The sequence below is a fragment of the Misgurnus anguillicaudatus genome, chromosome 18, assembly GCF_027580225.2.
Source record: "Misgurnus anguillicaudatus chromosome 18, ASM2758022v2, whole genome shotgun sequence".
In the NCBI taxonomy this organism is placed as follows: domain Eukaryota; kingdom Metazoa; phylum Chordata; class Actinopteri; order Cypriniformes; family Cobitidae; genus Misgurnus; species Misgurnus anguillicaudatus.
Window position 1 is genome coordinate 33,176,575 of NC_073354.2, and position 17,944 is coordinate 33,194,518.

At 38.7% G+C, this 17,944-nt stretch overlaps 2 protein-coding genes across 5 annotated transcripts in view; one reads left to right on the top strand and one right to left on the bottom strand.

Annotated features, from left to right (window-relative positions):
- Positions 1-855, bottom strand: part of efr3bb (EFR3 homolog Bb (S. cerevisiae)) — a 50,314-nt gene extending 49,459 nt beyond the window's left edge. The window contains exon 1 of one of the 2 annotated variants that reach the window (XM_055186196.2): positions 717-855. In XM_055186196.2, coding sequence (XP_055042171.2) covers positions 717-723 — 7 coding nt within the window. In that variant the 5' untranslated portion in view covers positions 724-855. The remainder of the gene's footprint in view (positions 1-716) is intronic. The other variant, XM_055186197.2, reaches the window with a different exon arrangement.
- On the top strand, positions 745-17,427 carry LOC129429475 (adenylate cyclase type 8). 3 transcript variants are annotated; one of them, XM_055186191.2, is made up of 21 exons: positions 745-887; positions 4,733-4,870; positions 5,051-5,170; positions 7,279-8,262; positions 8,730-8,879; positions 10,687-10,817; positions 10,925-11,036; positions 11,120-11,247; positions 11,355-11,513; positions 12,072-12,252; positions 12,627-12,809; positions 12,908-13,008; positions 13,099-13,303; positions 13,546-13,644; positions 14,413-14,585; positions 14,669-14,750; positions 14,852-15,010; positions 15,680-15,826; positions 15,915-16,007; positions 16,105-16,222; positions 16,924-17,427. In XM_055186191.2, exons 4-21 carry the CDS (start codon positions 7,372-7,374, stop codon positions 17,340-17,342), a joined length of 3,531 nt encoding a protein of 1,176 aa, XP_055042166.2. In that variant the 5' UTR covers positions 745-887; positions 4,733-4,870; positions 5,051-5,170; positions 7,279-7,371; the 3' UTR covers positions 17,343-17,427. The 3 variants fall into 3 exon arrangements, with proteins under 3 accessions (XP_055042166.2, XP_055042168.2, XP_055042167.2); XM_055186193.2 differs by having other exon boundaries at positions 12,072-12,219; XM_055186192.2 differs by lacking the exon at positions 5,051-5,170.
- Positions 17,428-17,944: the final 517 nt, after the last annotated feature.

Sequence of the window (17,944 nt, forward strand, 5' to 3'; positions counted from 1 at the left end):
TATCAACCTAGAAAATGTGATCAACCCAGTAACTTAATTTCAGTAAGCCATTTTCTGCAAACATGTGAAAAATTAGGTCGTTCAGATTTCGCCTGTTTTGTGAGGTAGGTAGCAAGGCGAATTACAATAATACCGCCCCCTTAATCTGCACTATCCAACCACAGCACTGCAATTTAGTGCAGAGAGAAAGAGGGCGAAAAGGAGGACTTGACAGCACAATTGAGTTTCAATTACAACAAACCACCATCATTGTGATCAGTGTTTGCATTTCATCCGCTCATTTGCATTTTAAACGACACACCCAAAAACGGCACACTTTTGCTCAGGCCTACAAATGAGCAATTTTAACATGCTATAATTAATTATCTGTGGGGTATTTTGAGCTAAAACTTCACAGACACAGTCTGGGGACGCCAAAGATTTATTTTACATCTTAAAAAAATCTCATAATATGACCCCTTTAAAAATCTTTTCATCTGGGAACTCTTTAAATGCTGACACACCAAGAAGCTGCTTAATAAAATGACAACATTTTGGCAAACTCTAGGCAAAGCTTGACTACACTATAGAGGCTAAAATATAAACGCTTTGGTTTACTTTGATTTTTTAGTCACTTACCATTGTTACATTTATGTCACTTCATACTTTTTATGAATTAACCATCATTATAGGATGTTTCACATGCATTTGAACACGTGGATCACAGTCGCTCATACCTGACATGATCAATTGATCCGGCAGATGTCGCTCATGCACTTAATCAGCTGAAGAGGCAGCACCGGCGTTTAGCGTGGAAACCCGGACTGCAACACCGAACGAGGACGCTCCTTTCGGCTCACTCACAGCAGGAAAACCGCAGGCTTGTGTGAGGCCTAACGTGAGAGACCGTACGTGTGATTCAAAACACGATTGTTTACATATACCTTAAATGATCTTCTAGTCTTAAAAATCTTCTAGTTTTTGCTTATGTTATGATATTATTAAGGATAGCTAAACAGAATGTACATTTTATTGTCATTTATAGTCAGTTTAGCGGAGTTATTAACCAAACGAGATGACCAAAGACAATATATTAGTAAATAAATTCGCAGTGATATCCTTTTTGATTTTCATTTTGTTATTTATCTGCCTTAATAAACAACCTAACTTAAAGCCAAAATTAATACGTAACTGTTACAGGCAGGGTTTGAAATATGTACACTTTAAAACAATAATATGCTACGTCTGACAAAAATACCATCTAAACTATACAAAATGTAAATGAGTTTGCTCACCTCGTTTAGCAACGTAGTCTGACATAAAATAAAGCACTTCTCGTGTCCTGTCAGCAATATGAAATATATACAAACATTGTAACTGTATAACTGACCACTTACGGCAGCTCATATGAATGTGAACTGTTCATGCACGCGCACACACCCATTCACTGATATACACACACGCGCGCATACGGCGATTCATTCACACACACTCAAGTTAGCATAGCTTTCATTATGAATACTTTTTTTGCAGTTTCCATGTAAGGTTTTTATATTGGATTAATGATATTTTCTATAAACCTATCCCACACAGAAAACATTATGCATTTTTCCTGATTGTTATTTTTTGAGCTAGGCCTATTTGAAATTTGGGGACAGCTGAGATGTCCTGATAATGGAAGAGTAGAGACCTGAAACCTAAATACACTCCACATTATCAGCACATTATCTAAGAGAACATAAATGGCTTCCATTAGAAATACCATTATGAACCTTAAGCCGTTGTGTTTGCCATTAAATCCTTAAATTCCTTTATTTTGGGCTTCATTCCAATAGAATTTAATGGTGTGCTTGTTCCCATTCTCATCCCACCAAAAGAACCCAACCCACTACCAGTAGAGACTCACTAGTATCCATTAAAACCAACACAAATCTCATTAAAACCATTAAACCCATTCTACAATTATTGTTGTCTGAATGTTGTTTGCAAGTGAACTTGTAAAGCTAAACTGACTTGTGCTTCTAAATAAATGTCTTAACTCTGGATTGGTAACAGTTTAAGGATGTTATAGAGCTACTATCTCTTACCTTGCTAAGTCTTGTTCACCCTGTTTAACCTACTTGCTTTTTCAGTCATTCTTATTTCTATTCAGATCAAACAAGTCAGCTGTGTCCAACATTTATGCATTTAGTGAATGTTCAATCAGAGATACATGAAGTCAGATCCGTTACTATAAAAACTGTAATATAGCTGTGATGTTTTTCAACAGCAAGAGAAATGTTCTCAATACGCACACATGTGCTTTCAGATCACAAGTGTCAGATTGATCCATTATTATTATTATAATGTGCTTGTTGTTGCTTTTAGAAGGCAAAATGTTTATGCTATACACTCACCTAAAGGATTATTAGGAACGCCATACTAATACTGTGTTTGACCCCATTTCGCCTTCAAAACTGCCTTAATTCTACATGGCATTGATTCAACAAGGTGCTAAAAGCATTCTTTAGAAATGTTGGCCCATATTGATAGGACAGCATCTTGCAGTTGATGGAGATTTGTGGCATGCACATCCAGGGCACGAAGCTCCCGTTCCACCACATCCCAAAGATGCTTTATTGGGTTGAGATCTGGTGACTGTGGGGGCCATTTTAGTACAGTGAACTCATTGTCATGTTCAAGAAACCAATTTGAAATGATTCAAGCTTTGTGACATGATGCATTATCCTGTTTGGAAGTAGCCATCCGAGGATGAGTACATGGAGGTCATAAAGGGATGGACATAACAGGTAGGCTGTGGCATTCAAACGATGCTCAATTGGCCTAAAGGGGCCAAGAAAACATCCCCCACACCATTACACCATTGCATTAATGAGAAATTGAACAGGTGTTCCTAATAATCCTTTAGGTGAGTGTACGTAGGGCTGTCACAATTATGAAATTTGACTGACGGTTAATTGCCTAATAAATTGTGACGATTAAGGCTTTGACGGTTATGATGCCTTATTTTCTGTTTTATTGCTATGACATTTAATTCCCATACATTTTGTTTGTTCATGAAATAATTTTCACACATTGTTGTGATTATTTAAATTAAATCTTTTGCAAGGTTTACCTTGCAGTGAATATTAATACACATAGCACATATTTAAAAGCAGAGAGGCACCGATACCACTTTTTTGGAGTACGAGTACTTGCATTTCAGTACTTGCCGATACCGAGTACTTAAAAAAAAAAACATGATTTAAATTTAAAGGTAACAGCTTTAGCCATATAATTTAACAAAAAACAAGGGACTAGTTTGGAATTAAGAACATTTATTTAAAATGAAAAGCATGTTGTATGCAACATATTACAGAATAAATAATTATAAAGAAAAATTTAAACAGTGACAGTGCAACTCAAGTATTTTTTTTTTCAGTTTGTTGTAAACTCTGCCACTTTGGACAACACAAGAGGCATTAACCCCTTACACGCCGCTCAAACATAGACATTTCTCAGAAAGTGGTACTTTTAATGAGTACGAGTATATCAGTATCGGTGCATCCCTATTTAAAAGTAATTATTTAATGATAATAGTTCATACTGCTTATCAAAGTTTTGCAGCATTTCTTTAAATGCTGTTTTTCCACTGTATTGAATGGCTTTGAAATGTATCTTATTAATGCCATCTGATACGTCTCGTTTATCAGGCGCTACAGCACCCCCTTGTGTTTTTTAGAGAGATGCGCTATCATTGCGGTGATCTGAAAACATCGCAATGAGGTCAAACAATTGCGATGAGATGATTATTTTATCACTGTGACAGCCCTAGATATACGTACATGTACCTCCTTTAATAAAGTCATCATGCCCTTGTATCTCCAAAATATAAAGTCTATTAAACCCAAGTTCATTTCAGGCCTTCACTTATTGTGGTCTGTGCAAAAAAAAAAGTTACAGCTAAATTTAACTTATGGAGTTTGGCCAGGGTCAAAAATACCACTAATACATCCAAGTGCCTGGTTGCACGTATAAGACGTAGATCTGTTTATGTAGGGCTGAATTGAATCATGTGTGTATAAACTGATTAGTAAGTGCTGGGAATCCCATTAGAGACAAGCTACTAATGCTGATGAAATCTCTCTAGAGCTCACCACTGACCAGAATATCATCCTCTCCCTGTAATGAAGATGCTTGGCTTTAATATAAAAAAATACTGCAATATGTCATCTATGGATGTGGTGCTGAAATAATGCCACAGTAATAAAACAAAATGTAATTAAAGAACATACAAAACATGAATTTGGTGATCATTTATACATATTATCGTATAAAACATATAATTCGCGTACTGCCTGCCACTGTACTTTTTATAAGAGGTATATTAATGTAGGTTTTACATTTATTAGATTATTTTGCATTCTCTGTTAGGGTTCGATCTCAGAACCTCTCTCATCAGGTCACTGTTTACTTCAAATAGTGATTATGCACATTTAGTAAATTCAGTCTCAAGAACTTTATCCAGCTTATTGCCTACATTATCTTATCCTGATGACCCGACCAGCTTAATTCATCCAGTCCGTTACTTTATTTATCATGTACTTCTCAGTATCCCTAACAATCTTCTATTTGATTTATATATTAATGTTGTGCTTAAAGTTTAAATTAAAATGTATTTGGATTATTATTGGATTTAATGCACTGGCTTTTTACTTTGCAAATAAATCCTGATCATTTACATATAATGTGTTTTAAATAATTCTTATGACAGATATCTCCAAGTGGTGTTGGTAATGTACCATAAGGCCCATAACGACCCTTGACCCCAGAGAACCCCTTCTGGCTCAGGTCTTCTGCACCATATGATGTCATTGATGGATGCTCTGAGGAGCCAGGACATCAGTGCTGAGTAAGTAATCCTATTTAAGACACTTGAGCTTCTTTCTCTCTTTCTGCCTGGCAGTCTGTTGATTGCACCTCAGCTCCATGAATCAATAAAACGTGTTCTTTTCTTTTATGAAATAAATGTACTTGCTTAGCGATTGCTTAGTTGTTTTTGTGGATCTTACTTTTTTTAACACATTTGCAGAATATTGCTGTGGATAGCAATGTGCCGTTTGCCGAGAATCAAGGAAAATACTTTTTGATGGAGATGAACAACAAAAAGCAATAGTATGTACACAGAAGTGTTGGGAAGTTTATTGTACAGGTAAGCAGATAAATGTTTCTTTACATTCACCTGTGAAACTTAGTAAAACTTAGTGTTTGTGCATTCCTTATATTGTATTATGTAATTAGCTTACATATTTAGTAGATACATTTCAATATCTTATTTTGTCTTTTTAATGGTGCATATTACGTTCATGTGTTATTTTACAGCTCCTACTATACTCTGCATTATAAAAATGCAAATATTACAAAATAACAGCATATTCCAGATTTATTCTTATTATTTTATACTGTTTACAGTAATAATAACAGCTTACTGGTATAACAATTGTGAACTGTAAACTGATCAATGCTTTCTGAGCGAGACCTGCTTTAGGTTTAGATCACGTGTGGGTGCGATAGAGACATGCGGTAAAGGATTGTTTATATCAGCTGACAGTATTATGGAGCTCAGGGCTAAATCTGTCAGCTTTTTTCAGGTTGACCAAATGTTTAAGTTTTGATGGTGTCAACAATACTGTATGCATATCATAGTATGGGGACATGGCGTTTTCACAGACGTAAAAATTTCACTAATATAAAATGTAGCAACAATGTATAGTTTTATTTAAAGTTAGCAGCTCATTAAATGAAAAATGCTGTACATTTGTTTGTTTTAAACCTGCCAAAAAAAGTTTTACTTAAATAATTTCCCAGTAAACAGAGTACAGAAATACAAAAGGAACTGAATAGAGAATTTATTGAATTGGAACCAAAATTATTACACTTTATTACACGGCTCTCTGGAATGCTTGATTCTGATTGGTCAGTTGAGACATTTGCAGGTTCGTTCTTTTCAAATAATAACCGCTCCAAAGTAATAACGCATAGCCGGACTACTTGTACGTTTAAAATCCCTCCGCGCCAACAAAGATTACTGTTTGGCGCCATCTTGTGACAAACACTGGACAACCACAATTAAGAATGGAACATTTTGACATTATTTTAACATGTACGGAAAAAACAAAACATTTAAACAGTGGATAGAAGAACGAACAACGACAAGACACAGAGAGCTTACTGAGACTGAACTTGACAAAATAGAGCATGACAGCTACGAAGCCAACACCAAAAAAACAAAAACAGAATGGGCATTAAAACTTCTCAAAGACTGGCTAAAACAGAAAAAAATGGAGACAGACAAGTATGAAGCAGAGGATCTTAATAAGGTATAACGATCATTTTATGCATCTGTGCACAGTTTCGCGGAACGATAAAAAATTTAATTTAAAACAAATATGCCAATAAAATGTTTCAAATTCATATTCATGTCCAGTTTTTTTTCTTATGTGGCAAGTAGCCATGTAATAAGCGGGATAATGTAGAGGCAGCCGGTAGTTATTGGAAAATAAGCCCCTTCAGTGTGATACAAGACCCTTCGCTTCGCGTCGGGTCCTGATCACACTGTCGGGGCTTATTTCCCAATAACTACCGGCTGCCCCTACATTATCCCTTACTTAAAAAATGCTGTTTAATTTTCAACCCAGTGTTGAGTCAAAAAGGGACAAACCCAGCAATTGGGTTAAATTAACCTAGAAAATGTTTATATTTTCCACAATGGGTTAAAATAAGCCAGCATTTTGGGTCGAAACAACCCAGCATAAGCAAACAACCATAGGTGCACTTTAATCAATTACTTAACCAAAATAATCAATAGGCTACTTTGAATATGTCTTTTTCTTACCCAAGCTCAAGTATTTAATAACCCTCAACTAATTTCTCAAATTTGGACAAAAATTTGAAAGCCGCCTGTGAAATTCTAGTCATCGAGACATTCAGGTGAAAATTTGCGTCATGGGAGGGGCTTCTGCGACTCCGCTCGCTTCCTATAATCACGTCACTACTAGACCAAGCTCCTGATTGGTTAATGCGCTGCGTTTTTCCGCTAAAGTTCAAATTTTTCAACTCGCGCATTTGCCAAAGCAACGCTCAATTCGCGACATTCACGCGAAACTAGATGCGCGAATGAGGCGGAAACATGCATCATTCGCGCCGCAAGACCTTCAGATGCGCGTCAACGCATCTTCACATTGACTTAACATTGAAATCACTTGCGCTTGACGCCTCTACCTAAAAACTTACATAATCCTGTTATTTTTCTGTTTTTAGATGTGTATGACCCTGTATAACCCCTCTCCAGAATGGAGATTCAGTAAGCCCCCATCTCACGGGCAATGTTATTAAGACAAGCCTGTGGCTGCCATGGTTACATTCAGCGACTCCTCTGACATCCTCAAGATGCAACCGTTATCTTGCATCCCCACTTCGCATTCGGCGGGCCTGCGACGCAAGCAGCTGCTGTGGCAGAATGCCGTCAAACACATCATCAGCCAGCGGGGCCTGAGGGAGCAGTTCGGCGTGGAGCCCGCCCGGAAGATTCATGTCACCGATGCCTACATCGATGAAATCAACCAACAGATACGCAGCAAAGCATCACGGGGTATGACTAAACGCCGTTCCTCTGTCGCTAGGGTCCATCCCTCCTTTTTCGGAGAGCGTAGCAGCTCTTCTTTTACACAGACCAAAACGCCTGCGGACTACATCAGCGATGCTGACTTTTTCGTGCACTGGGGCCACATCATCCACGGTGTGTATGTGCCAATATTGAGACACACCTTCAAATCTCAAGACCTTGAGAAACTTTACCAGCGTCATTCCTCACACACTAGACGAACTTCATTAGTTGTCACCAACATCATCGATGTAGCTGCCAAACTGCACCTGCTTTTGCTGTACCTGGGTTTGGTACCGGGGGAATCGGATCTGTTGCTGGGCTGCCTCACTGGGATTTTCATGGCCTGTGCGGCCACCCTGTGCCTTTTGGTACTTACCTGCAAACGCTCGCATTCACCAAGATGGTTGCATTATGCTGGCATTGCAAGCTGGTTGTCACAGACTGCTCAGGTATTGGGTGGATTGGCGTACGGGTTGGAGAAAGACCAATCCTGGTATGTTCTGTTCACCCTGTTTGCCACATACACCCTGCTACCGTTGCCATTGCTCTGGGCTATCGGTCTCGGCACGCTTACCTCCATACTACACCTCATTGCAGAGACTGTTCGCCACTTCAATGAAGAAGGACTGCTGAGAAAGGTAGATGGATGTGAAAGGTCTGGATAGATGGATGATGGATGGTTTGATCAGTGATGCTTGGCTGGATTTAGATTTTATGGATATCAACCCAGACAGCTGACTCTGGGCCAGACCCACACTGGATCCGCACTGGAGATGCTGACTTTGGCGTGGATCTGGCCCAAAGTTAAAGTTGTCTGGTGTCTGGGAACCCAACAGTTTCTGAAACCTTCACTTACTGTAAATCTAAATGTTCTTAAAATCAAAACTGCCATCTTAATGATAAATAACAATGACTTGCACAGTCCCAATGATATGTAAAGCATACCTTTGTGCCTAAAGGGTGCATGTTAGTAAAGTTAGTACATATTGGCACCTCAAACTTGGTACCTCAAAGTTATATCGTCCTGCGTCTATGCCTCTCATAGATTGTCCTTACTTATTTACCTCAGCTGGTCCTCAATTACCCTGTTTGTATTTATTTTCAGATTCTCGCCAAGACGTTACTGTATATGTGTATGAATGTGGCTGGTTTGTTTATCCATTACCTGACTGATCGTTCCCAAAGACAAGCCTTTCTTGAGACGCGGCGCTGCATTGAAGGCCGCATGAAGCTGGAAACTGAAAACCAGAGACAGGCAAGAGGACTTGAAGTCTGTTTGTTGTACAAATAAACTGGTTTGTGATCCTGTAGTTAAATTGGTAGAGCATTGTGTTAACAGCGTGAAGGTCCTGAGTTTGAACCCTGGGAAACACATGGAGTAGCTGAATAACAGTAGCTGCATTTCCATTACCCTTTAAATTGCGCATTGCGAATTACATTGCGAATTTCAAAAATACAGCCAATGGAAACATGTGATTTTCAGTCAGATAATTATTGTTTAAATATGATATGGACTAAAACCTCCTACAAACACTTAAATACGTGTCTGCTCTCAAGGATAAGAGGCTTTCCTTGCCAATAATACAGACTACCGGCACATCCGGGAACTTGACTGTAAATTTCGTCACCGGCCCTTTTTGGGGGAACATAAACCAGACCTTCCATTGACTTCCATTCAAAATAGCGGAACAAAGCAACGTTTTTATACAGCCGGCAGGCGTAAATAACTTGTAAAATCACTCAGATTAAACATGTTGAGTAATTATCTGTCCACCCTGCCTGCCATAGAGCGCGAAAGATACATTAACAGATTTAATTTGGTCAATATAAAAACATGTCTCTTTCATTCTCCCAGCGTCAAATTTGTGTAACAACGCCATCCAGTGATTGCTGGAAATATTGCTAAGCCAGTTAGTTGTATGGCTGGACGGATAAGGGGACTCAGTACTGTAAATATAAAGACATAATATATAAATATGAAGTAACTTTCAAATACAAAGTAAAATCATTCACTGTCTCCCCTGTTGACTCGATGAGGTACGGGTAAATGTCCGGGTAAGACACCTCTGGCCAATAGGGAGCGTTGTTACACAAATTTGACACTGTGAGAATGAAAGGGACGTGTTTTTATATTGACCAAATTAAATGTGTTAATGTATCTTTCGCGCTCTATGGCAGGCAGGGTGGACAGATAATTACTCAACATGTTTAATCTGAGTGATTTCGTGGGTTGTTTGCGCCTGCCGGCTGTGTGCGAGCGTTGCTTTGTTCCGCTGTTTTGAGTGGAAGTCAGTGGAAGGTTTGGTCTGTTTTCCCCCAAAAGTGGGCGTGAACCTGTTCAGAGACATTCTATGACGTTGCGCCGGTTGTGCCTATGTTTGGATAACACTCCTACATATCTTTGGATTTAAAATAATGTACTATTACCTCTAAGAAACCTAAATAGGTTGCCACTCCTAAGGGTATAAGGATATAACCCTTACGTCTCCTTCGGTTAAAAATAATGCCTGGTGCTGTGGATGTGATATTAGCAAACCTACCAACATCAGTCAACTTGATGTTTGGAATGACTTATCGAGAGAGGAAAAATTATGTTTCAGTCGCATTTCATCGATTAATGGCAGCGTCATTTCACAATAGTCTTTTGTCGACATTTGGAAAGTAAGGCTAAGTTTTGCCCAAATCAGCAATGGAAGCCCAGCTACTGTCTGTTCACCCTGCTGAAAAAAACAACATCAAACCAGCATGGACCAGCATGGGAATAACGCTGGTCTATGGTGGTTTAGCTGGTGGTCACCAGCATACCAGCACCAAAACACAACATATGCTGGTCTTGCTGGTATGACCAGCATTAGATGCTGGTGCTAGTGCTAGTTTGGTGCTGGTTTAGCTGGTACTGATGCTGGTGCTGACATTTGCTGGTATGCTGTTTTTTTCAGCTGGGCAATACTAGTGCACACAGTGACAACACATTGATTATGATTTGGACAACAATAAGACTGATCTACAGTGTTTTTTCGGTTTGTGGAAGTCTCTGAGGTCAGCTTTTATTCCCTCTTTAGGAGCGTTTGGTGCTATCTATCCTGCCTCGCTTTGTTGCCTTGGAGATGATTGCTGATATGAGCTCTATGGATGATGAGCTCGATCCCCAGGAATTTCACAAAATATACATCCATCAGTACAAAGATGTCAGGTATTATACTTTAACAGGACATGATTAAGTGATATTGGGTAAAAAATTATGCCATTCAATTAGATCCTGATTAAATACTATTTTTTCCACACTGTTTTTCATCCAAGTATCCTCTTTGCTGACATAAAGGGCTTTACGCTGTTGTCTATGAACATGTCTGCTCAAGAGTTAGTGCACTTACTCAATGAGCTCTTTGGACGTTTTGACAGGCTAGCCGAGGTAAGCTTACAGATTTGAATCCTAAAGCAGTACGAGTTTGAAGTATGACTTGTTTTAACTAATCTCAGTGTATGTCTTGTTAGGAATATCACTGTTTGAGAATAAAGATCTTAGGGGACTGTTACTACTGTGTGTCTGGTGTACCTGAGCCTCAAAGGGCACATGCTCATTGCTGTGTGGAGATGGGATTGGCCATGATCAGCACCATGAGGTACAATACAGTGCCACATCTTGTGCGCCGTGTTACCAAGAGACAAAAGTTTCTTGGAATTCATTCATACAGTCAGCGACTAATGCTTTTTATTGGTATATTCCTAGATTTTTAAGGAAACAACTGAACTTTGACATGGACATGAGAATTGGCATCCATTCTGGTTCGGTTCTCTGTGGTGTTCTTGGCCTGCAGAAGTGGCAGTTTGATGTTTGGTCCTGGGATGTAGGTATTGCCAACATGCTTGAAGCAGGAGGGATTGCTGGGTAAGTGAGCAATCCTAAACACAGGCATCAACGATTCATTCATTCATCAAACTGAAAATCATCACAGTTTCATGGTGTTTATTGTTACTGTAGCTCAGTTCAGCATTGTGTTAGGAGCTCAAAGGTTGTGGGTTTGATTCCCAGGGGAACACATGAACAGTATAATGTAAATGTATGGATGCACTGAAAGTCAGTAGGGATAAAAGTGTCCGCCAAAGAGTAATATATAATCAAAACATCAAGATTGTGTGCTGATGTGACTTTTTTGATCAATTAGCTTCAACAAAAAATGCATGCTTCATCTTTCTATCCTCTATAACTGTCCTTATTGCTGTCGCAAGGAATGCCGCATCCCATTCCAGCTCTCTTGGGCCAAGGCAGGGAAACACCCTGAAAATGTCCTTCATTAACAATAGGTTAACATATTTCAGAGCAACCTGCCCAAAACCAAACCAGCTGGGAAATTTGTGTATAAATTTGAAAGCTAGGTTTTATAGGAAACTGCATTTGTACTCATCTTGTGTAGACCTTTCTTTTTTCTGTTTACTTTGTCAACAGACGCATCCACATTTCACGTGCTACTCTGGACTGCCTGGGTGGAACCTACCAAACAGAGGACGGCCGTGGATATGAACGCAATGAGTTTCTTCGAAAACACAACATTGACACATTCCTTATCTGCCACAAAGAGGAGGACCTAGATCAAGTGAATTCAGAACCTCTAAAACCCAGACAAAAGGTTTTGTTTGGCATTGGCTAAAACATTTCCTACTGAAAAATCCAGCAAAGGCCAGCATAAGCTGGTAGCTGGTTTTAGCTGGTTTAAGGTGGCAGTAGCTGGTCTAGGCTGGTCCTCCCAGCCTGGCAAAGCTGGTCAAGCTGGTGGGGCAGCTGGTCTTCCAGCCTGACCAGCAAAGTCCAGCTAGACCAGCTTAAAAAGTGACCAAAACACAGCTAGACCAGCTTGCTACACCAGCAATACCAGCTAAAACCAAGCTGGGAGACCAGCTAAAACCAGCTCACCAGCTTATGCTGGTCTTAGCTGGATTTTTCAGTAGGGTTGACAAAAGTTTTCATCCAAATCTGACTGTCTCATGAACTTTCACCTCACAGATCTTGGCATCCTTCAATACCTCTTACTCGCAGCTACCTAATTCCTCAACGCTTAGGTCCACATCCAAGGAGATCAACAAACGGATTGAGCATGCCATTGATCTCCGCAGCAGTGAGCGTATGCGTCAGGAACACATCACTCCAACCACGCTGGTGTTTAAGGATACGCACATTGAGGAGAAGGTACAAGAAGTGACAGATTGGGAAACATGGATATAATGATTTGGCATACTATGTTTTCCATGTCAAAACTAAGCAGACCTAACTGTTCTTTGTTTCAGTTCTCACAGGTGAGGGATGAGATGTTTAAAACCAATCTGGTCTGCTCCTTCATCATGTTTGTCCTCATTTTGGCTCTCCAAGCCATCATTCTTGCACCCAGGTACCAGATATGTCTATTCAATGTTTAGCAGCTGAATATGATTGTATTCAATTTTTCCATGTCCTCGCTGTCTTCATTCTCTGCCTGCAGGCTGTATCGGTGGTCAGCAGTCCAGTTCTGTGTATTCTTGCTGGGATATCTGGTATTGCTGGTGATGGTCCTGGCTGAAGAATTCAAATGTTGTCCCGCTGTCCTTCAGCAATTCTGCTGCTGGATCCATGAAAACGATAAAATGAGGAACCTGCTCACTGTCATGGCTATAGCCATGAACTTTGGAATAGCTCCCTGTCATATGGTGCGAATGACAACAAAATTGTGCAAAATTTTGGCCAGTACCTGCCTATAAGGAGATGGTGGCTTTTAGTCTGGGCAACAGCAGCACGTAATGCTGTTTTTAAACAAGATTAGGTCACACAAGAACACACAATCTTAAAAATTCATCACATGGCATGAGATGTTGGTAAATAGTGAGATTTGGTTAAATGAATGGCATTTTTTCATTTTCTGTCCATTTTAATCATTCATCTTCTTACACAGGTATGGTGCAGTTTTACTGAGACAGGGGCAATAAGCACGAACAACACAGAGGAACATCAGACCAGCAAAAGGCCACTATCTGTGTGCGCCTACCCAGAGGTATGACTTCTGTTTAAAAACACAAATGAAGTGTTCCTATAGCTCAAATGGTAGATGTAGGGATGATGTGTTTTTGTTGGCAAAACCTGGAAGCATTTTAGCACTTCCGGTTCCATCGTCCCAAAGTAACAGTTTTTTTGTAAATGGGGTTTTGGTTAAACTCCTTAAATAAGATCTTGGGTTAACATTAGCCCTAAATATTTTCAAGTTATACTCTACAATATAAAACACACCATGTATACATCCAAATTTGCTACATGAGACTACAGACTTGTTCGGGGGAATTCCCTGCTGAAGAAAACAACATTAAACCAGCATAGACCAGCATAATTACCATGCTGGTTTGATGCTGTTTGTGGTCACTAGCAAACCAGCACCAAAACACAACATATGCTTGTCTTGTTGGTATGACCAGCATGGGATGCTGGTGCTAATGCTGGTTTAGCTGGTGCTAATGCTGGTTCACTAGCAAACCAGCACAAAACACAACATATGCTGGTCTTGCCGGTATGCTGTTTTTTCAGCAGGGTTTAAACATCACTACGCATGAAAATCTTAAACAACACAACATGCACAAATTCTGATTCTGATGCATAAAACTGATTCATCCCCAAAGTATTTTCTTTTCAGGGAACATGTTTTAAAATGTGTTTAATAAAGTTTGAAAGAGATGTCTCGGTGGTGATAATGTTTATGTCAAGAGACGGTGGTCAAAGGCTCAAAATATGCCACCTACTTGATATATTTTACTTATATATATGCATACAGTTCTTCATCCTGAGTGGTGTGGTTTCGATGGTGACCTGTGCTGTGTTCCTGAGGATGAGCTCTATGTTAAAGTTGACTATTCTGTTGCTGGTGGTGGCCGTCTATGCATACTTTATCGAAGTGTCTTTCCACGTGCTCTATGTAAATCAAACAGGGCAGGAACAGTTAAGCAGGTTAGTGTCTATATCACATCTTTCACATGCTCTAGATAGACAAGACCACTTTCATACAGCGTATATTGTGTGTATTCTCACAGGCCTCAGTACCTAAGAAGAAAAGGAGTCTCAATTCTGTTGATGGCGATGTTTGTCATTGCTGTGTTCTACAATGGCCGACGGGTATGTATTACTACGTTATACAGGTAGTTTTGTTTCAATAAACTTGGAAATACTTGGAAAATGCCTTAGAATAAAGATTTGATTCTACCATTTGGGCTCAGTGGGAAGCTACAGCACGGCTGGACTTCCTGTGGCGTCTGCAGGCTCAGCAGGAAGTTCAGGAGATGAGAGAGCTGAGGGAACACAATGAGTGTCTGCTTCATAACATCCTGCCCGCGCACGTCGCTCGTCACTTCCTGGAGAGGAACAGAAACGACGAGGTACGTCACAGTCACATATACACCAGAGATGACATCACTGATGACATCACAAGATAACCTCTAGATTTAATTTTTATATTTTCAGATAAGAGTAGTGCTTGGAAGTAAGTTTGGTTTGTAAGAGGTCATTTTGGATGTAATATCTTAAAGGGGACATTTCACAAGACTTTTTTAAGATGTCAAATAAGTCTTTGATGTCCCCAGAGTACGTAGGCTATGTGAAATACCATAGCAGTGCCGTGGTTGGATAGTGCAGATTAAGGGACGGTATTATCCCCTTCTGACATCACAAGGGGAGTCAAATGTTAAATGACTTATTTTTCACATGTTTGTAGAAAATAGTTTATCATAACTAAGTTACTGGGTTGTTCTTTTTCACATTTTCTAGGTTGATACAAGGACTGGGGAACCAATTATAGCATTTAAATATGAAAAAAGTCAAATTTTCATGATATGTCCCCTTTAAGGCTCTGTACTCAACATTAAGTCCATGAGATTTGCCAGTTTATTCTTCGTCAGGCAAAAACTATAAGTCACTTAAAGTAATAGTGCAAGCCATACAGTTTAAGGTGTCATTTATGTCTATAGCAGGTTGAGGTAGCATTCCTGACTTTATGACAATATTAACAGTGATTTGCTCCTTACTAGTATCATGTTGTAATTTCTCAGGAGCTGTACTCACATTCCTATGATGAGGTGGGAGTGGTGTTTGCCTCCATCGCTGGCTTCAATGACTACTATGAGCAAAAAGAGATCAAACGTGAGGGTGTCGAGTGTCTCAGATTGCTCAACGAGATCATTGCCGGCTTTGATGAGGTGGTCTTGTTTGTTTTAAAAAGTTGTCCATTTCTCGCTCTCTTATGTCTCACAAAAGATTTACTGTTTCTTGTTCTATGTGATAAAGCTGTTGGAGGAGACATATTTTATGGACATTGAGAAAATCAAAACCATTGGCAGTTGCTACATGGCTGCATCTGGTCTGTCACCCAATAAACAGGTAAACCATGCTAATAATATTTTAAGATAATGTCCACCTCTCAGTTTAATTTGATGACTCCATATGTGTCATAATTTTTATTTTCTGATCTCTTTAGTCTCATTTTGGAAATGACTGGCATCACCTTAGTGAGTTGGTTCTATTCGCTCTTGCCATGCAGGAGACCTTAAGAGAGATCAACAAACACTACTTAAACCATTTCCAGCTCCGTGTCGGTAAACATATTTATGTTTAAACAAGCAAAGCTCTCATACGGAAAAATAAAATACTTTTTAAAAATATAATTTTAAATACATTTCAAAATATACAAAAAATATATTTTGAAATATTACAAATATAAATTTTTCACCAATATATTTTTTGGCATATTTTGAAATATATATTTTAAATATAAATACATTTTACGTCACATTGAAAGAAAAACTGTTGTAAGTTACAAACCTGTAAACATAGCAGGTTTGAAAAGGTTAAAATTAAATATATTTTTAACTGAAAAAATATACTTTATAATATTTTATATTTTATACATACTTTATAAACTTTTATATTTTGCCCAGGAAAATATTTTTTTTCCATATGGTTTGTAAAATTAGAACTGTATTTGTTGCCCCTGAAATACATTTTAAATATATGTTGATATATGAAGGTTAAATCTAAATATGTTGCTGGGTGGATCAATCATGCAGCTAAAGAAACTTATAAATTCATTTTCTGAATTTTTTTGTTTTTAGCGGCCAAAAAAAAATTGAATAAAACATATAATCGAACAGACTTTATTTTCATTTTGGAATATTTTTTATTTTATTTAAAAATAAAAGTATACATTCTTATAATTTTACTTGCGATCATGTCATTGCAAACTATCAAATATATATAAAGTAATTTTTTAACATCTCTTTGTTATTATATCATGTAGGAATTGCCCATGGTCCTGTTGTTGCAGGTGTCATAGGGGCCACCAAACCCCAGTATGATATCTGGGGCATGACAGTAAATCTGGCGAGTCGTATGGACAGTACTGGGGTCAGTGGAAGGATTCAGGTTCCCGAGGCCACACGTAATATTCTGGCAGACTGGGGCTTTGTGTTTGAGATGCGTGGTGAGATATTTATAAAAGGCGTCAGTGAGCGACAGGGACGTATCCGGACGTACTTCATTCGCACCAAAAGACGTGAGATGACCAACAATGAAACTGTCCGAGAAAAGAACGGGCACCGCGGAAGAACCACCCTGGCATCTGTGGTCTTCAGCCTTGTTCAAGCCAATCATAGAGAGAAACAAAGAGGCGCCAATGGAGGTTTCACCTTGCCAAGCAATAATGAAGTAATGATGTGAAATATCAATAATAATTTGATGGACAATCCGCTGAGATGTTAAAACTGCCTTCATTTTGGAAACGATACCTCAAAGATCATTCAAATTATGTCTTTATAGAAAAAAAGAAAACAAATAAAAGGACTTATTTATTCTTCTAATAAAACTATAACTTGCCACATGTAAATACGTTCTTTTATATTTGTTTTTTAATGGTTTAATAGGCCTTCTTCTATGAAGGTTAATAGTTTACCTCAGTACAGCCATTTTCAGCCGTTTACATTTTAATTTTAGAGGATTCTTTCTCATCCACACTATGGCAGCATAAAAAACATTATCAAAGGTTAAAATAGAAATGAAAACAAAACATTTATAGTTGTGTGTGTATGTGCGTGTGTACATGTGCTTGCGTATGTTAAGGTCTAAACTGAGTGTGTTTTTTTTTTCTAATCCTTTGCATGCCATATAGTGGACCATTTGCACAAAAAATACACAAATAAATTCATGTATCACTCTTTTTGTATAAACTCCAATCCAGGTTTCGTAAGAACTAGCATACTAAGGAAATAATTATATATAAAACATAACAGGACAATTAAAGGGGTCATAGCGTGAAAATCCGA

Bases quoted from the DNA above. Each gene is read 5' to 3' on its own strand.
- LOC129429475 (XM_055186191.2), top strand. From the start codon at position 7,372: ATGGTTACATTCAGCGACTCCTCTGACATCCTCAAGATGCAACCGTTA. The intron at 13,304-13,545 runs GTGCGAATGACA...CTTCTTACACAG, and splicing joins GAATAGCTCCCTGTCATATG to GTATGGTGCAGTTTTACTGA. The intron at 16,008-16,104 runs GTAAACCATGCT...TGATCTCTTTAG, and splicing joins GTCTGTCACCCAATAAACAG to TCTCATTTTGGAAATGACTG.